Below are 18,471 nucleotides of genomic sequence, written 5' to 3'. Positions count from 1 at the left end.
CAGAGTTTCTCCAAGTGCAAATATATTCTTTCAGACCATGACATTTGTAGAATTTTTTAAATTTTATATCTTCGATTCTATAATTTGGAACTTTTAATGCCACTAGTAACAAAGTGATTTCAGGGCCTGCCTTTTTGTTTGTGTTTATGATTGTCCAAATGCCAAATGAAAAGCAGATTAAGTCAAGAACCAGTCTAGGAACAGAGGAAATGGTGGGAGAATTGAGTCATCGGGTGGCACAGGGCAGTTTAATCTGCTCTGCCATTGCGGTCAGTGCCACGTTCATGTAGTGAGCAGATGCGTGACATGAACTCTGCCTCTGCGTGCCAGTGCCTACACGTTTATAAGCAGAAACCTGAAGCATAAACACAGAAAGTACAACGGCTCTGTCACTGATTCTAGTAATAATTAGATTAGATAGCAATTTCTTTATCATCCCCATGCTAACCCTATCTTCAAGAGAATAGACAATTTAACAAATATCTAATGATACCAAATTAAAATTAACATTTGACCACTGCCTACCGGCAGAGACTTGATTAAGTAAATATGAGATCTGATTTTCCCAAATGCATAAACCCTTGAGGTTATTAATAACAATATGTTTAACACACTTACTCTAATAAGTGTTTTCTGCATAAGCATTAATTACGTTTAAGCAACAGTCCCAAATTAAACATAGACCAGGCCTTGAGGCTACATGTGTCCACTCTATCTTTAAACCCCACACTAGTGGTTAGTTTCAACAAACCACATCATCTCATGCATTAAAATAACATTCTATTATTTTATTGAGTTTATAGCTATATTTGACTTCACTTAAAACTTTGCTTCAGCTTTATAGTTGCAGAAAAACTAAAGAATAAGAGATGTTGTATATTATGATTTATAAGAAACATCCATCTGGTCATTCAGAAGACCAAAACAAATTTCTCATATATATTTGGTCTTCATCCACAGATCCAGGCTCACAGACTCCCCAAACCCTTGGAATTTCCTAAGTGACAAGAGCCATAATGGTGCCTTTGGTTACATTAATTAGCTGATTCTAGGACCTCACCTAAGGATGGGAGCTGGTTGCCAGGGAAACCAAACTTGTGATTAGAGGGGTGGAACTTTCAGTCCCATCTCCACTGATCACTGGGTAGAAGAGAGGCTGGAGTTTGAATCGATCTCCGATAGCCATGATTTAATCAGTCATGCCTGTGGTATGCGGCCTCCATGAAAACCCAAAAGGACAGGGTTCAGACAGATTCCAAGCTGAAGAACACATAGAGATTTGGGGATAGTGACACCTAGTGAGGGCATAAATGCTCCTCCCCTTCCCATACCTCGCCCTATGCATCTCTTCATCTGCCTGTGACTAACATATCCTTTCGTGATAAATGTCATCTAGTAAATAAAGTGTTTCTCTGAGTTTTGTGAGCCACTCTAGCAAGTTAATCAAATCTGAGGAGGGGGTCTTGCAGCCTCTAATTTGTAACCAGTAGGTCAGAAGCACAGGAAACAGCCTGAGCTTACAACTGGCCTCTAAAGTGAGGCATAGTAAGGAGGTGGGGGCAAGACACTGAACCCTTGACCTGTGGCATCTGATGCTATCTCTAAGGAGATAATGTCAGAATTCATTTAAATCGTAGGACATCCAGCTGGTGTCCAGAGAATTGTCTGATGCCCTATGGGAAGCCCTCCCCATCCACACACAACATGTACATGGGAACTGAGTCCAGGAACCTAATTTAAGTGTATACCTAGCTTTATGTCTGTATATGTTTTGCTGTTGTTCAATCGCTAAGTAATGTCCAACTCTTTGCAACCCCATGAAATGCAGCATGCCGGGCTTCCCCGTCCTTCACTATCTCCCAGAGTTTGCTCAAACTCACAGCCATTTCATTGGTGATGCCATCCAACCATCTCATCCTCCATTGCCCCCTTCTCCTCCTGTCTTCAATCTTTCCCAGCATCAGGGTCTTTTCCAATGAGTCAGTTCTTCACATCAGGTGGCCAAAATATTGAGGCTTCAGCTTCAGCATCAGTCCTTCCAATGAATATTCAGGGTTGATTTCCGTTAGGACTGACTGGTTTGATCTCCTTGCAGTCCAAGGGACTCTCAAGAGTCTTCTCCATCACCACATTTTGGAAGCATAAGTTCTTCAGCACTCAACCTTCCTCTTACATCCAAACTTGACTACTGGAAAAACCATAACTTTGGCTATACATATCTTTGTCAGCAAAGTGATATCTCTGCTTTTAATGCACTAAGTTTGTCATAACTTTTCGTGTTTTAATAGTGTTCAAATAATTGATCATCCTAAGAAGCTGAAAAAAAATTCTCTATATAAACAGGTGCATATGTTGTTCAGGTGTTAGTAATTAGATGATCTGAGGGAAATTTTTTAGACTGCTAAGTCTGTTCTGTGGCCCTGCCTTTCCAGCAAGGGAAGCAGCAGAGGATGTGCTCCTTCCCAGCAATCCCACTGCTGGGCATATACACCGAGGAAACCAGAACTGAAAGAGACACATGTACCCCAGTGTTCACTGAAGCACTGTTTTCAGTAGCTAGGACATGGAAGCAACCTAGATGTCCATCAGCAGATGAATGGATAAGGAAGTTGTGGTATGTATACACAACGGACTATTACTCAGCTATGAAAAGGAATGCATTTGAGTCAGTTCTGATGAGGCAGATGAACCTGGAGCCTATTATACAGAGCAAAATAAGTCAGAAAGAGAAAGAAAAATACTGTATATTAACGCATATATATGGAATTTAGAAAGATGGTACTGGCAATCCCACATGCAGGGCAGCAAAGGAGACAGATGTAATGAACAGACTCTTGGACTCAGTGGAGAAGGTGAGAGTGGGATGATGTGAGAGAATAGCTTTGAAATATGTACATTACCATATGTAAAATAGATTACCAGGGTGATGCATGAAGCAGGGTTCCCAAAGTCAGTGCTCTGGGACAACCCAGAGGGATGGGGTGGGGAGGGACGTGGGAGGGGTTTCAGGATGCGGGGACACATGTATACCTGTGATTGATTCATGTTAATGTATGGCAAAACCCATCACAATATTGTAATTATCCTCCAATTAAAATAAATTAATTTTTAAAAAGAGAAAAAACAGAAACCCATGACTAAAAGCATCCCTGCAGGATGGCTGGTTCCTACATCTTCAGCGCTGTCTCATTACCTTCCCAGTGGCCCCTATATCGGCATCAGAAAGCTACTATGGTAGGGGGAAGGAGGGGGGAAATAGTACATCTTTGAATGTGGAACACCATTTACCTTGCGCTTAAGACCATTTACCTGGCCTTAAGAAGTGTGGTTAGTGGTGAGGGTGGGGATTATTAAATTCTAATTAAAGGAAATCACATGGATCTAGATATCCTGTTGCTTTGTCACCACTCTCACCTAATCTTCATTTATTCACTAGAAAGTATATTTAGCACCCCATGATCAGTGAGTGGATTATTTTCCCCCAATACATATTACTGAATCATGCAGTGGTAACTATTGGGTTGGCCAATAGTTAGTTTTGGCTTTTCTGTAACATCTTACAGAAAAATCCTGAATGAACTTTTTGACCAACCCAATATAATAATTTTCTCATTATAAGGATGGATTTGAACATATTTATGAAGAATTGATGCTTCTGAACTATGGTGTTGGAGAAGACTCTTGAGATTCCCTTGGACTGCAAGGAGATCCAACCAGTCCATCCTAAAGGAGATCAGTCCTGGGTGTTCATTGGAAGGACTGATGTTGAAGCTGAAACTGCCAGTACTTTGGCCACCTCATGCGAAGAGTTGACTCACTGGAAAAGACCCTGATGCTGGGAGGGATTGGGGGCAGGAGAAGGGGACGACAGAGGATGAGATGGCTGGATGGCATCACTGACTCGATGGGCATGAGTTTGGGTAAACTCTGGGAGCTGGTGATGGACAGGGAGGCCTGGCGTGCTGCGGTTCATGGGGTCGCAAAGAGTCGGACACGACTGAGAGACTGAACTGAACTGATAAAGAGCATTAGAGTACTTCTCCTAGGAGCTCCGAGGAATGGTAGCCCAATAGATTTGGGAGCAAGCTGTGGCTGACAATAGCTTCTGTTCCTACAAAGGGCTGGATTCAGACACTTAGAGGACCCAAGCACTGAAAATATTATAACACCTTCCCCACTCCCACCTCACCAAGTACTCTGTTATAAAAATAACACTAAATGTAACATGAAGTAATAAGAACATTCAGTAAATTTCTGATTTTTTCATTATGATTGTTTCAATACTTTTTTGGAAACCAAATTTCTATTTATTTCTAAAAGAATTTGGAAGTGCCTCTGCTAGTGCCTTAAACACCTTCATGTAAAGCAGCATTGTAAGTGAATCCAGGGTCCTCAGTTACATCATTTCACTTGAAACTAGGGCTCATTTGTTGCATCTAGTCTGCTGATAACAAAAATGGAATCTTTTTTTGTGCTGAACTCTTTTCTTCCTATGTACTGCCCAAGAACTTCTTCACCAGCCTTCTCTTTGCCCTAACCTACCCAACTCAAATAAAGACTTAGATCTAAAAATCTGAAATTCCTTTCAATATCCATACTACTTAGTAAATTAGGGCTAGAAATTAGAGACCTGCCCTATTTAAAGCAATGTTCCTTTTTTTTCTCTCCCACGTTCTTCTGCCCAAGGCAAGAAGGAACTGGATGTAGGATCACCAGGAAATGCAGAGTCATTGAAGTTTACATATGCATATAGGATAACAGTAGCCATCCTGAGATCTTTGACAAAACATGTTTTGTAAATGTTGGCAACTACTTGTCAGTAGGAAAATGAAAGCAAGGAGGACCTGGGAACCTAGAGGTGGCACTTCCTATAGCTAAGCAAAAGGCACAACACAGCTCCCTTTTCCTAGGGGGCATGAGGCTCCTATGGATCTAGGAGGGGGGAAGAAGTTAGCACCCTAAGTCATGAAAATGAAAGAGGTGAGTAAACATCACAGAGTTGTGAAAGGAAAACAATGGGAAGAGCATCAATCATCTTCTATCCGGCAAAAGCCAAGTTCTGTCACCAGAAACACAGCAAAAGGATGAGAAAGTAACTTTTCACACTCCTCTGAGGTATCCACATAAGTCTAGAATTTACATCTTAGCTTGACATTCAAGCTTGACATCTCTTTGGTAATGAATGGCTGACCAAAATGCTTAGAAAACTCTTCACCTCCAAACATAGTATTAAGTAACAGTTAATTTACTCTTCACATAACACTAATTAATCAAGTGAGAATTTTTAGGGAAAAGTAAAAGGAAAACACTTCTATTATCAGAGGTATGAACACACCAATGAGGAAAGAAGCATGATGAGGAAGACATCAGCTCTGCCCATGGTCAAACCAAGAGAAACCAAATCTGGAGCTGTACCCTGAAACCTAGAATGACAATCATCAGCCTCTGGAAATAACCACTTTCTGTTTATTGCTTAAAGGAAAATAGCCCTGTGTGCATTATATACCCAATACCCACTCCAGTATCCTGGCTTGGAGAATTCCATGGACCATACAGGCCATGGCGTCACAAAGAGTCTGACATGACTGAGCGACTTTCACGTCACACTCACACAAAGTATTCAGATGTCAGCTTACATATTACTCCACGTTCGTGCTCATGAAGACTTTACTGCCTTCAATCATCACAACTAAAAGAAGCAGGATCTGAACCCAGCACTTCTGATAGCAGTCTCAGTGCTTACACGATTTCTCCATGACCTGCTCTCTTGAGGTTCTGATCTTACAGAATAATTCAGTAATAAAAAATTTTTGAGCCCCATTAAATCCACAAAAAGGACAATAAGTGAGGCTTCAATTACTCCCCTCTAAGAATTTTTCCAACAACAAATAAGCACTATGTGAGTCATGTAGTAAGTCTTTAATATGCTATATATTGATAACTCAGTAAATATTTATGGGTTTTTCTCTAAAATGAGTTATTGAGGTCACCAAAGACATGACCCTTGCTAGACTCAGTGATATGACCAAAAGAACTAGGGATTCCAAGAAATAAGATCTGAGTTGGCCAGAGGATCTGAAACTTAAACTAACCTTTAAGGAAAGTGGGTATTTGGCTAACATGAGAAGAAAAAGGAGGCTATTTAGAGCATTTGATAGCGGAGTAAACTGGAGCAGAGACAAATGATTCAAGACTTAACTGTGAAAATGAATATGGGGGTAGGGGTGCAGGTATAGATAGTGATTGGCATACCTGAACTGGAAAATGGAGAAATTTTCTATTTCCCTTCACGTATTAGAAAATTGAAGTGCAAACACACAAAGTCCAACTGCTACTTGGTGGCAAAGTTAAAATTTAAATCTCTCCCTGTAAATTCCTGTCCCATCACTCTTTCCACCACACTGTGATTTTATGTGAGAATGTTTCCATGTTGCATTAGTTAAAACAACTTCAATGAATATTCTTTCAAGTGATGTTATTATAATTTGAGGCTTCTCCTGTGGCTCAGACAGTAAAGAATCTGCCTGCAATGCAGGAGACCAGGTTCCATCCCTAGGTCAGGGAGAGCCCCTGGAGAAGGGAATGGCAATCCACTCCAGTATTCTTGCCTGGAGAATTCCATGGACAGAGGAGCCAAAGAGATTTCCCAAATAATCTGCTATTAGCCGATTGAATTAGTCTTTCTCAATAATTTTAAGAGTTTCTTCTTCCATTAGCTTTTTAAATAAAATAATATTATTAAAGTTGAAGATAAAATGGAAATACTTAACTGAAAACAAAATCAATAATTATTACTCTATTATGTAAGTATATTACAAGGTCTGGGTTCAAATTAGAAAGAAATAGCTAGAATAAAATCAGAGTGTTGGGGATTCTGGATTTGGGACTTTTTTAGAGCAGTTTTCAGTTCACATCAAAACTGAGCAGAAAGTAGAGAGTTCACGTATATTTCTACACATAACACTCACAACCTACCCCACTATCAACATCCCTCACCACAGTAATCCATGTGTTATAACTGATGAACTTACACTGACACACCATTATCACCCAAAGTCCATAGTTTACATTAGGGTTCACTCTTGGTTTTACACATTCTATGCATTTGAAAAAATTTATAACAGGTATCCACCACCAACAGAATAGTTTGATTGCCCTGAAAATCTGCTGTGCTCTGCCGATTCACCTCCACCTCCCCCATAATGTCTTGCAACCACTAACATTTTTACCGTGTCCATAGCACTGCCTTCTCCACAATGTCGTATAGTTGGAAGCACATATATGTAGCCTTTACAGGTTGTCTTCTTTCACTCAGCAATATGCATTTAAGGTTCCTCCTTGCCTCTCCATGACTTGATAGCTAATGCACCACAGTTTATCCATTTACCTGCTGAAGGACATTTTTGCTGCTTTCATGTTTTGAAGTTATAAGTAAAGTTGCCATAATCATCTGTATTTAGGTTTCTGTGTAAACATAAGTTCTCAGTTTGTTTGGGTAAATACCAAGGAGCATGATTTCTGGGTCATGCATATGAATATGTTGATTTCTGTGAAAAACTGCCCAAGTGGTTGTACAATTTTGTATTTCCAGCAGCAATGAATAAAAGTTATCACTGCTCTCTTCAGCACCAGTGCATGGTGTTGTCAGTGCTCTGGATTTTGACCATTCTAACAGGTATTGTAATGATAATTCATTGTTGTCTTAATTTGAAATTTCCTGATGACATATAATGTTGAGCATTGTTTCATGTTTACTGTGGCTCACTCGGTAAAGAATCTGCCTGCAATGCAGGAGACCTGGGTTCGATCCCTGGGTTGGGAAAATCCCTGGAGAAGGGAACGGCTACCCACTCCAGTATTCTTGCCTGGAGAATTCCATGGATTGTATAGCATGGGGTCGCAAAGAGTTGGACTCAGCAACACTACTGAGCAACTTTCACTTTCACTGTGATCTGTGGGCTTCCCTGGTGGCTGAGGTGGTAAAGAATCCGCCCACAATGCTGGAGACCTGGGTTCAGCCCCTGGATGGGAAAGATCCCCTGGAGAAAGGAGTGGCCGCCCTCTCCAGTATTCTTGCCTGGGGAATCCTATAGACAAAAGAGGCTGACAGACTACAGTCCACGGGGTTGCAAAGAGCTGGACGAGACTGAGTGACTAGCACTTTTTGCTATCTGCATATCTTCTTTGGTGAGCTGTCTGTTCATTTCTTTTGCTCATTTTCTTGTTGTTGATTTTGAAGAGTCCCTTACACGTTTTAGGCAACTGTCCTCTATTGGATATGTCTTTTGCAAATATTTTTTCCAATCTATATCTTGTAGTCTCATTGTCTTGATACTAGCTTTCACAGAGCAAGAATTTTTCATTCTAATGAAATCCACTTTATCGATTTTTTCTTTCAAGTATTGTACCTTTGGTGTTGAAACGTCATCACCATACCCAAGGTCACCTAGGTTTTCTCCTATGTTATGTTTTGGAGTTTTCTGGTTTCTCATTTTACATTTAGGTTCTATTCTTAGTTCATTCTTGGTGAAGGACAGAAAGTGTGAGTCTAGATTTGTCTTTGTTTTTATTTTGCATGTTCAATTATTCCAGCATCATTTGGTGAAAAGACTATCCTTCTCCATTGTATTGCCTTTGTTTCTTTGCCAAAGACCAGTTGGCTATGTTTATATGGATTTATTTCTGGGCTCTCCAGTCTGTTCTGTTGATCTACTTAACTATTTTTTCAGCAATACCACACTGTCTTAATTACTGTAACTTTATAGTAAGTCTTAAAATCAGGTAACATCAGTCCTCTGACTTTGTTCTTCTTCGATATAATGTTGGTTACTCTGGATCTTTTGCCTCTCCTTATAAATTTTAGAATCAGTTTTTCGATAGTCACAAAATAACTTACTGGGATTTTTGCTGGGATTAGGATCTATTTATAATTTCCTTTGATATTATTTTAACATTCTATCTCATTTTTAAAAATCTATCTAGTGTACACATTCTAAAAGTAGAACTACATCTGTCTGAGGAACAATTAGCTACTCTTAAGTAACATTTTATTTATTTATTTAATTGAAGGATAATTGCTTTACAATATTGTGTTGGTTTCTGCCATATATCAACATGAGTCAGCCACAGTACTCCTGAGTAACTTTAACTCCCACTGCTGTCTTCTTTAGGTCAACTTGTTCCCCAGACGCTCAAGAGAATACATCCTAAAGAACAAACCCCAGCAGCCTTTGTAAACTTCACCACTCCTCTAAACTTTATATGCCTCTGGGACTGCCAAGACAATCTTGCACACAGTAAATTTTGCTGGATTTGCTACTACGAAAAGTGTTCAAAAGGCATTTGGACCAACCAGCTCCATAGGCATAGTGCTTTCCTGTTTACAAAGTTTCCTACACATTATCTTCTTTATACCCTCTAAAAGAAGGGCATAAAGACACATGAGGAAAATAGATGAGGAAACTGAGGAACACTAAATTTAAAAGCCTTGAGATAATAAAAAAAAAAATCTAGAAAATGATGGTGCTGAGATCAAAACTTACTACATATTTGCCTCACTACCCTTTGCACACAAGGTTCTATTCTTCAGAAGCCCTCCCAGTTATACCCCCACCATGGAGTACACAGCAATATGTTTGAGCTTGAGGTGCCAGAGGTCCCAGGCACTCTCCTCAAACATTTTTGGAAGGTCTCATTAAGCACAAAACACAAGCCACAGACAGTTGAGTGAGTGAACACATTAAAGACAATGCTGATCTCCAGGAGAAGCCAAGTTGAACCTAGGAGCTTCGAAATAAGTCTAAACCCCTTTTAGAACCTCTCTGACTATTCATTGCTCTTCCAGGCCTCAAGGATACTTGGGCTGGCTCAAACCTAACCTTTCTCAGTCCTTAGAGACCAAGATGAGAGTCCAGCTAATAAGTAGTGTGTGCATGCTCAGTCATGTCAGTCGTGTCCGACTCTCTGCGACCGCACCGACTCTAGCCCACCAGCGTCCTCCGTACATGGGATTTTCCAGGCAAGAGTACTGGAGTGGGTTGCCATTTCCTTCTCCATGGGATCTTCCTGACCCAGGGATCGAACCTGGGTCTCCCGCATTGCAGGCAGACTCTTTATCATCTGGGCCACCAGGGAAGCCCCAGTTAATAAGTAGACAATCTGCCAAATTCTGGGACCTCTGTTGCTTGGAAAATTAGAGAACTTGGAAATATCTAGTAGTTCTATGCACAATAGAAAGCAAAAAATAAGAAAACCAAAATAAGAAGAGAATTATTTTCAACCAAATCATATCTGAATAACACAGTATCAACCATAACATGTCCAAATGCTTGCAAATAAAATTAAAAGAGATGGAGAAAGTTTAGAGAGACCATCACTTTAGCCATTAGGTGATTGTTTTCTTAGTGACTATCCCTGGACAGGCATCTGGACATCTTGGTTCCTCTGTTAAGCTATTGTTATTAGAAAATGTTAAGCAGAGTATCTTATACTCAGAAGTAGTCAATAAAAGCTTACTAAATAGAATTAAACCCAGTAAAATACAGTTGAATTGTTGAGGGAATCCAAAGCAATCAAGGAGATAAACAGGTTAGAAACCACTGAGAAATGTAGCCAGATGGGGAAAATGGACAGGACTTGGGCACTAGGAGCAGGAGGGGAAAATGTGGTGAACAGCAGTCAAGGCCAGTCTTCCCTCCGGTGGTCCCTCCAGCTTGGAGCCCTTGGTGGGACAAGTGAGCTATTGGATGACTACTCCAGAAGCACAAACCCTGGACCTCTCCTTTGTTAACTCATCTCCCCCTTTCCTAAATGCATTCAGTTATGATAGCATTTGCAATTGTGACCCATACTGTTCTGTACTGCCCTTTAAATCTTTCCATCATAACAGGATTGTTTGCCCAATATATAATATATTTTATCCCTTCTTCCCTACCTGTCCCAAGGTGCCAACTCTTTTTTCCTTCAGGTGTCGCACAGACCCCAGCCAAGTAATCCACTCTTGTGCTTAATTCCCTGTAAAGATAGCATTATGCACAAGTCTGTTTTGACCATTGAGGGAAAGGTTGGGGAAAAGTGAGGTAAGGGTGCATAAGGGAGTGGGGACAAGGAGATGAACTGACAGTTGTCTTTTCGAATCGAAGAGGACAAGTTTCCAATAGATTACATCCATGCTGCTTCCAGCGGTAAAGAACCTGCCTGCCAATGCAGGAGACATAAGAGATTTGGTTTGATCCCTGGGTCAGAAAGATCTCCTGGAGGAGGACATGGCAACCCACTGCAGTATTCTTGCCTGGAGAATCCATGGACAGAGGAACCTGGTGGGCTACGTGCATGGGTTGCAAAGAATCAGACAGACTGAAATAACTTAGCACACACCCACAGTGAAATGAAAGAGACCTATCCAAGATAACAGTCTCCATGATTCATACATGATAGGCTTTTAGACCACAGAGTATTGAAGATTCCACCAGAAAAAGTAAGAGAAGTGAGCATTCCCTTACTCGGAGCATCAGCTATGTATGAGGCTGTATGCTGGCCTCTTTGCAAATCTAATGGCCCCTATTTTGTATAACAAACCTATGAGACAAGAAAAATGAAACCTGAAGATGTTAAATATCTTGCCCAAGTTTCCATGACTAGCAAGTGGTGGCAAAAGCAGAATTTAAACCCATGTCCTTTCCACTGCCAAAGTTCTTTGAGAAGCATTATCTGTAGAAGGGGATTTTGCTCAGCGGAAGTTGTTGCCTGGAAGAATGTTGTTAGACTGAGGATATGGGAAAATAACTGAGCCGAACAAGCCAAAGCAACAGTGCCAAACTAATAATAAAAACAACCATCATCAGCATCACTTATTAGCTACATGCCGAACGTTATGCTATACACTCACAAGCAGCATCTGCAATACCTGTTAGATGGGAACTACCACCCTTATTTCACCGAACAGGAAACTGAGAGAGTTTAAGCAACTTGCCCAGGGTCACAAGGTCAGTGAGTACAGGGCTGGGAGTGGAAATCAGGTCTGTCTGACTTCACAACAGAAAGAGTTCAAGGCCTAAACAAGGGGTCCACGTAAGGGAAAAAGGCAGATTGTGGACATTTTAAGGTGGTCTTGACCTAGCTCAAAGAAGTCAGCCAGAGGAAGGAGGTATGCCAACCAGAGGAGGGAGGCGCTGACCATTAATTTCTTTACAGGACAACAGGGTGGGGCTGTCCTATAAAGGAGGTCCTTATATCATGTTGAGGAGCGACTGAGGCAACAGACTTGGAGATTTATCAGCAGAGATTCAGGTTAGAATCACATGGGAAACACTTCGAAGTGCTGATTTCCACCTTCAGCTACTCTTACTTAATTGATCCTTAAGGTTCACCCAAAATTCCTAATATAGTGGTAAGCAGCCCACCCTGTGGACGGTTATTGAATTCAGAGAAGTTCTGGGAGGCCTGAGGATGCTGGACGCATATCTGGACTGAGTTGTCATTTTGGGGAGAAAGTCAATTCAAATACTGCACGACTTCAAACAGGGCAAGGAGCATGAAGAATCCAGGGTGTCTGTGCTGTGGGCAGGTCACCATTCATGTCAGCTGGTGCCCCATATCAGAAGGTCTGTGGAGGCCGGTTTTGGGGGGGTTTTAGCTTTCTGGATGCCTGGGAGACGTGCCTGAAAGTGGATCTTATAAGGGAACTTGGGAAGAAGAGTCTGAGCGCTAATGCTAATTTAAAGTGGTGTGACATCCACTCACTTTATTGTCTAAAATAATGCTTTTAGCAAAATCACTGTCAAATTATGACTAGACCCCCAACCTTCTCACCTTTTTGGTTCAGACCCTAATCAGAGTCACCTCCAAAATCTAACAGTGATGATTGTTACAAAATTCACAGTGCATACTTTAGTAATTCATAAAACTTTCTCCCATGTGTATTTGATATACACATAATGGTAACAGAAGCAATAGTAATGACATAAAATCAGTATTTGTTGAGCACTAGATGCTAAGCTTAGAGTATTTCATGTACGTTATTTCAGGAAGTCTTTGTAACAATCCTTTTGGTGGGGGAGAGTGGTGTGGCATCAATATACAGAGGGGTGGGAGGCACTCTAACAGTTTAGTGAGTCTATTAAAATGTAATCATGAGCTTCCTTGGTGGTTCAGTGGTGGAGAGTCCAGCTGCCAGTGCAGAAGACATGGGTTCGATCCCTGGTCCAGGAGGATCCCACTTGCCGTGGGGCATCAAAAAACCATGTGCCACAGCTGTTGAGCCTGTGCTCTAGAGCTCGGGAGCCATAACTACTGAGTCCACACGCAGCAACTCCTGAAGTCCACGTGCCCTGGAGCCTTGCTCCCAAACGAGAGAGGCCACCACAATGAGACGCCTGCAGGTAGAGAGCAGCCTTTGATCACCGCAACTAGAGAAAAGCCGGGGCGGCAACGAAGAGCCGGCACAGCCAAAAATAGCAAATAAATAGTATGGATCTTTAAAAAATGTAATGATATGAAATGATCTGGACTAGATTTGTCACATGTGATAGATAATTCATATGACTTAATGTCTGGAAGTGACTGTATAAGGGAAGAAAGCAGTGAGTTAACAGCAAGGCTAGAGGAGAGAGGAGGGGGAACTCCTTTGGATGACACTCCCACTCTGTGCTCAGACATTGTCTAGGAGAAACTCACTGTTTTCCTCTACTCACACACTCACTTCCTGGAGCTGGTGCAGACCCCCAGGAGAGGGGCCTACACCTACAACTTCTTTCCAACTTGACTACAAATCACAGGTTGCCACAGCCCATCCCCCATCTCCACCACCCCCTTTTAGATTCAATCATTTGCTAAACCAGCTCACAAAAGGCAGGAAAACACTTATGTCTGATGTGAAGTGAAGTGAACTGAAAGTCGCGAAGTCGTGTCCAACTCTTTGTGACCCCATGGGCTGCAACCTGCCAGGCTCCTCCGACCATGGAATTCTCCAGACCAGAATACTGAAGTGGGTATCCATTCCCTCCTCCAAGGGATCTTCCCAACCCAGGGATCGAACCCATGTCTCCTGCACTGCAGGCAGACTCTTTACCATCTCAGCCACCAGGGAAGCCATCCACTTACGGGTACTTGTTTACTATCTATTAGAGGATATGGATTAAATGGGGCTTCCACAGTGGCTCAGCGGTACAGAACCACCTGCAATGCAGAAGACCAGGGTATAATCCCTGGCTTAGGAAAATCCCCTGGAGGAGGGCATAGCAACCCACTCCAGTATTCTTGCCTGGAGAATCCTAAGAACAGATGAGCCTGGTGGGTTATAGTCCAAAGAGCCGGGCATGACTGAAGCGACTGAACAGCAGAGATAAACAGCCAGCCAAAGAGATACCTAGCGCGAGATAGCATAGGAGCTTCTGTCCGTGTGGAGCAGGAGTGCACCACCCTCCAAACACATGGTTGTGTTCACCAGCCCAGAAGCTCCCCAAACGTGGTACTTCGGGGATTTCCATCACGTGGGCATAATTAATCATTAACTCCATCTCCAGCCCTACTCCCCCTCCTGGAAGCTTGGAGGTAGGGCTGAGAATCCCAAGCTTCTAATTATGGCTTAGTCTGCCTGGGCACCAGCCTCCATCCAGGAGCCCACCCAAAGTCACCTCATTAGAAAAAAAGGCAGTCCTACCGCCCAGAAAATCCTGAGGGACTTAAGAGCTCTACCCTAGGAACAGGGGTCAGAAGCCAAATATTAGAACAAAAGATGCTCCTAATACTCTCAATACTTAGGAAACTGCAAGGGTTTCAGAAGCTCTGTCCCAGGAACCAGGGAAAGAGACAAATATACTCTTTCTGCATATGTCACAGACATGGAGACTGTTGGAGTTACAATTTGCAGATTCTAAGTAGGAGAAACTGGGAATTCCTTCCACACTTCCCTTAACTTTAGTGTTTATAAAGCAAACAGCTCTTAGCTAGAAGCAGAGGCAGGGTCTCTCCAGCACCTGCTGGGCCCCCACCCCCCCACCCTCATTCCCAGGAGCAGAGGTATCCCTTCTGACCACAGGTACAGACGAGGGAACACGAGGAAGGCCCAGGGTCAAGGAACAACCCTTAACCAGATATGAAGCTCCTGAAAAGCCATCTCCTTCGAGGGGAAAGCTGTGGACTGATCCTAATAGAACTTCCTTGCTCAGAGATGGTGCAGAGCCAGGCAGAGGAAGTCTGGTGACCTTCAATGTCCACCAAGCTCCCTGGATGAGGTAGTGTAACCAAGTCAGGCACCAGAGGGACGTTTCAGACAGAAAGTCCAGGGATGTGCCCTGCGCAAGGACTGCTTCCATTCAAAAGAGACGGGCACTCAGACGGAAGCCCACAGTTCAGCTGCCCTCCCGCCAGCATCGGCAGCCACTGCCTAACATCTCAGCCCGGTGTCCAGTGTCCATTGTCACAAGAACGGTACGGGGAAGCCCTTCACAGCCTTCAGAAGGCATTCATGTCCAATATCTCTTAAAACAATAATACAGAAAAGTAGTGCTATTATTCCCATACAATACATACAGAGGCCAAGATACAGAAAGGAAGAGCAGCTTTGCAAGTAGTAAAAGGGAGAGCCAGAACTTGAACTTGGGTCTTCAGAACCTAAATCCCAGGCTCTTTGCAGAACAAAGGTAGATATATACCAAACACCCAGATTCAATGCACAGAGCCGCCCACCGGCAACCTCTTTCTGGTATCCAGGCAGATAACCATCCAAGTGCAGAAGTGGCCTCCAAGAGAGGGTCCGCACTGCTCCCCTCGCCTGACATCTTCGCCCCCTAGTCATCAGTCACCACCCAGGGAAATGTGGACTTTGACTTGGAAGTAATCAAATGTGTGTGTGGAGTGGGGGAGGGGAGTGTTATTACAATGAGTCAGAGCAGAGTTTAGAGTCAGACATTCGTGAGTTTCAACCTTATTAGCTGTACTTCCTTTTGCAGCTCACTCCACTTCTCTGAGTTTTAAGGTCCTTATTCATAAAATAGGAATAATGTCTCCGGAACTGTGAGGATTCAGATTATGGATGGAGAGCTCTGAGCATGGAGTCTGGGGTAGAACAAGCACCTCGCTTTTTTTATTTTACACACAGACACATGACCAAAGATGACCACAGATACCATTTGCTGATGAACCACTACTGGGCATCCTCTCTTGAGGATAACTAATGTCCTTGTGGTGACTTGTTCATTAAACTGCCTCAACCTCATGAATGTAGAGGTATGGAGTACAAAGACCACTGGATTAGCAGGAAAGAGAACTTTGATTTCATCTGCAGCTTCACTCCTAATGCTGCTGTATGGCCCTGAATGTGTCAGTCCCCCTTCTGGCACCCCCACCACTTGAGAAATGAAGGGCCATGAGAGATCTCTAAGGCTCTTTTACAGACTCTGACTCTCATTCCTCCAGGGAAAGGATGCAGAAGGCAAGCAGTCAGCAAAATGGTGCTGAACCCCTCCTGGCCTGAGCAGTGCAAACTCCCGCCTCAAATGGCTGGCCTAAGAGCTTCAGCCACTTGGAAAAATTCTCTTTCCCCTTGGATGAGACTCTTGAACCTCAGCCAGGACTCAGAGGTCCCAACTGCAAACAGTCACAAGTCATTTGATAACAAAGGGAAAGACACCCTGGCCAGCAAGCTGGGGAAGATGAGGCTCGTCACCAACTGAAAAATACCCCAGCCAGCCAGCCCCCCACCCAGCCATCCTAAACCTCAGGGTGAAGCCACCGCTTACCCAAAGATGTACTTCTCACAATTAAGTCAGCGACTCCCCTGAAAAACCGGAAGTAAAAAGTTGTCCTCTCCCAAACTCAGGACCCTCCAACACCACTACTAAATGCCGAAAACTTAGCTCCCTGCTCAGGCTTCTCCATCTCTGAAATCAGCTCTGCGATCGGCCTGTCTTGCCTGCCAACAGTTTCAACTCTACGGACGCTGTTTATTGTATCCTGCAGTTGCGATGGAATTCGTTTATTTTGCTTCAGTCTTCTTTGGTTAGTAGTGCTTTATTCTTCTCTCCATAACATAAATCCAGCCTCCCAAAATGTGAAACCTTGGATTTCTCAAGCCTATGGTGCCCCATTCCCTTCCCTTCCTGGCCTGACTTGAAATGAAACTCCCTTCTGCCTCCTTTTTCAAACTTTTCCTGAGACACCAGGAGAAGGATAGTTAGAGCTTTCGTTTTCGGAAAAGTGAAAAAAAAAAAAAAAGGAAGGAAGAAAAAAAATCAAAACACATAACTTACGTTCATCCAGAAGTGCACAGTTTTGGATGGAAGAAAACAGAGCTATAATCCACTGCGTTCCCCCAACCCGAAAAGAAGAATCTGTTGTGAAACGCTTCTTTTTCCACTTTGCCGGTGGAGGAGCCCCGTGGTAGGCATACATCCACAGGCTGATGCAAGATGCCTTTGAGAGAAACCTCACATTCTGAGGATTCCTGGGAAAGCGCCAGGGATCCCAGCATCCAATATATTGCACATTTGGTTTCAATTAGGAAGGGGGTTGGGGAGGGAAGAAGGAAAGTCACCAATCAGAGCTGTTTTCTGTTTAGAGACTATTTCTTTTGACCCAAGGGACCACGGGCAAAGCTATAATTTACAGCAAAACCCATTCATAGAAGAAAAAATATGTATAACCATAGGACAGACTTAAAGACACAGTTCCCTTCCGCCTTATCCCCACCGCATCCATCCCCCGAGCCCTCCCCTTCTTCCATCTAAGATTTGGTCCCCACCCTGTGACCCCCCACCTCATTTTTCTTACTTGAGCTGAAGCTATGAGCACAACTTAAGGTTTGGATTCTCCTCCAACCGAAGCTTCCAGGACAGTTGGGTCACACACATGAAGCTGATTTTTAGTGTTTTATCCATGAAAGTCCAGAGCTGAGCCCTCCCCCACAAAAGATTTTATTTAATCCTCCCCTCCACCCCTACTACCCCCTCCCCCCCCAAAAAAAAGGAACTAGATAGTTTGAGAGTCTCGGACTCCTATTTTTTTTCACTCAGTTCCCAGTTGTTTGCTCCCTCTGAGGGTCTGTTGCTGTCCTGAATCCATGCTGCTAAATGAAAACACAAGTATTTATAAGGACTTTCTAAATTATTTTGAAACTTTTTTCCTCTTTTTTTTTTTTCCTATCCACTGCTGCGAAGAAAGATCATGTGAAAGGAGAGAGTAAGTGACAGGGAGGAACCCTTCCTCTGCTCTTTAGAAGAGTAACTAATAATCCTCTCCATCCATCAAGGCTCCTGGCATTAACCCTTCGGAGCCCGGATCATTCCTTACCACGCACAGGCTTGGTCTTTCCTGGAGGTCTTGAAGCTCTGTGAGTTCAGGAAATGCAAGGTAAGCAGAGACTCAAGGTCAGCAAACCCAGAAAGGAAGGTAGATGGCAAAAGAGGCTGAGAAGACCTAACCCACCTTTGAGCAATGCTTCCTCATAAAAAGACCTTCTCCCTCGTAAGTGAT

General features: G+C 43.0%; 1 protein-coding gene across 5 annotated transcripts in view; it reads right to left on the bottom strand.

The window, feature by feature from the left end:
• DDR2 (discoidin domain receptor tyrosine kinase 2) overlaps nt 1-17,790 on the bottom strand; it is a 171,658-nt gene extending 153,868 nt beyond the window's left edge. Inside the window, exons 1-2 of one of the 5 annotated variants that reach the window (XM_070467702.1) lie at nt 17,250-17,465; nt 10,934-11,013 (exon numbers count right to left, since the gene is read on the bottom strand). Coding sequence is in view for 1 of the 5 variants with exons in the window: in XM_070467705.1 (XP_070323806.1) it covers nt 17,250-17,255 (6 nt within the window). In the remaining 4 variants the exon portion in view is untranslated. Of the gene's footprint in view, nt 1-10,933; nt 11,014-16,739; nt 17,112-17,249; nt 17,467-17,769 lie in introns of those variants that run through there. The other 4 variants (XM_070467704.1, XM_070467705.1, XM_070467700.1 and 1 more) reach the window with 4 other exon arrangements.
• Nucleotides 17,791-18,471: the final 681 nt, after the last annotated feature.

Source organism: Odocoileus virginianus, chromosome 5, assembly GCF_023699985.2.
Source record: "Odocoileus virginianus isolate 20LAN1187 ecotype Illinois chromosome 5, Ovbor_1.2, whole genome shotgun sequence".
In the NCBI taxonomy this organism is placed as follows: domain Eukaryota; kingdom Metazoa; phylum Chordata; class Mammalia; order Artiodactyla; family Cervidae; genus Odocoileus; species Odocoileus virginianus.
This window is presented reverse-complemented; position numbering and strand designations above follow the sequence as displayed.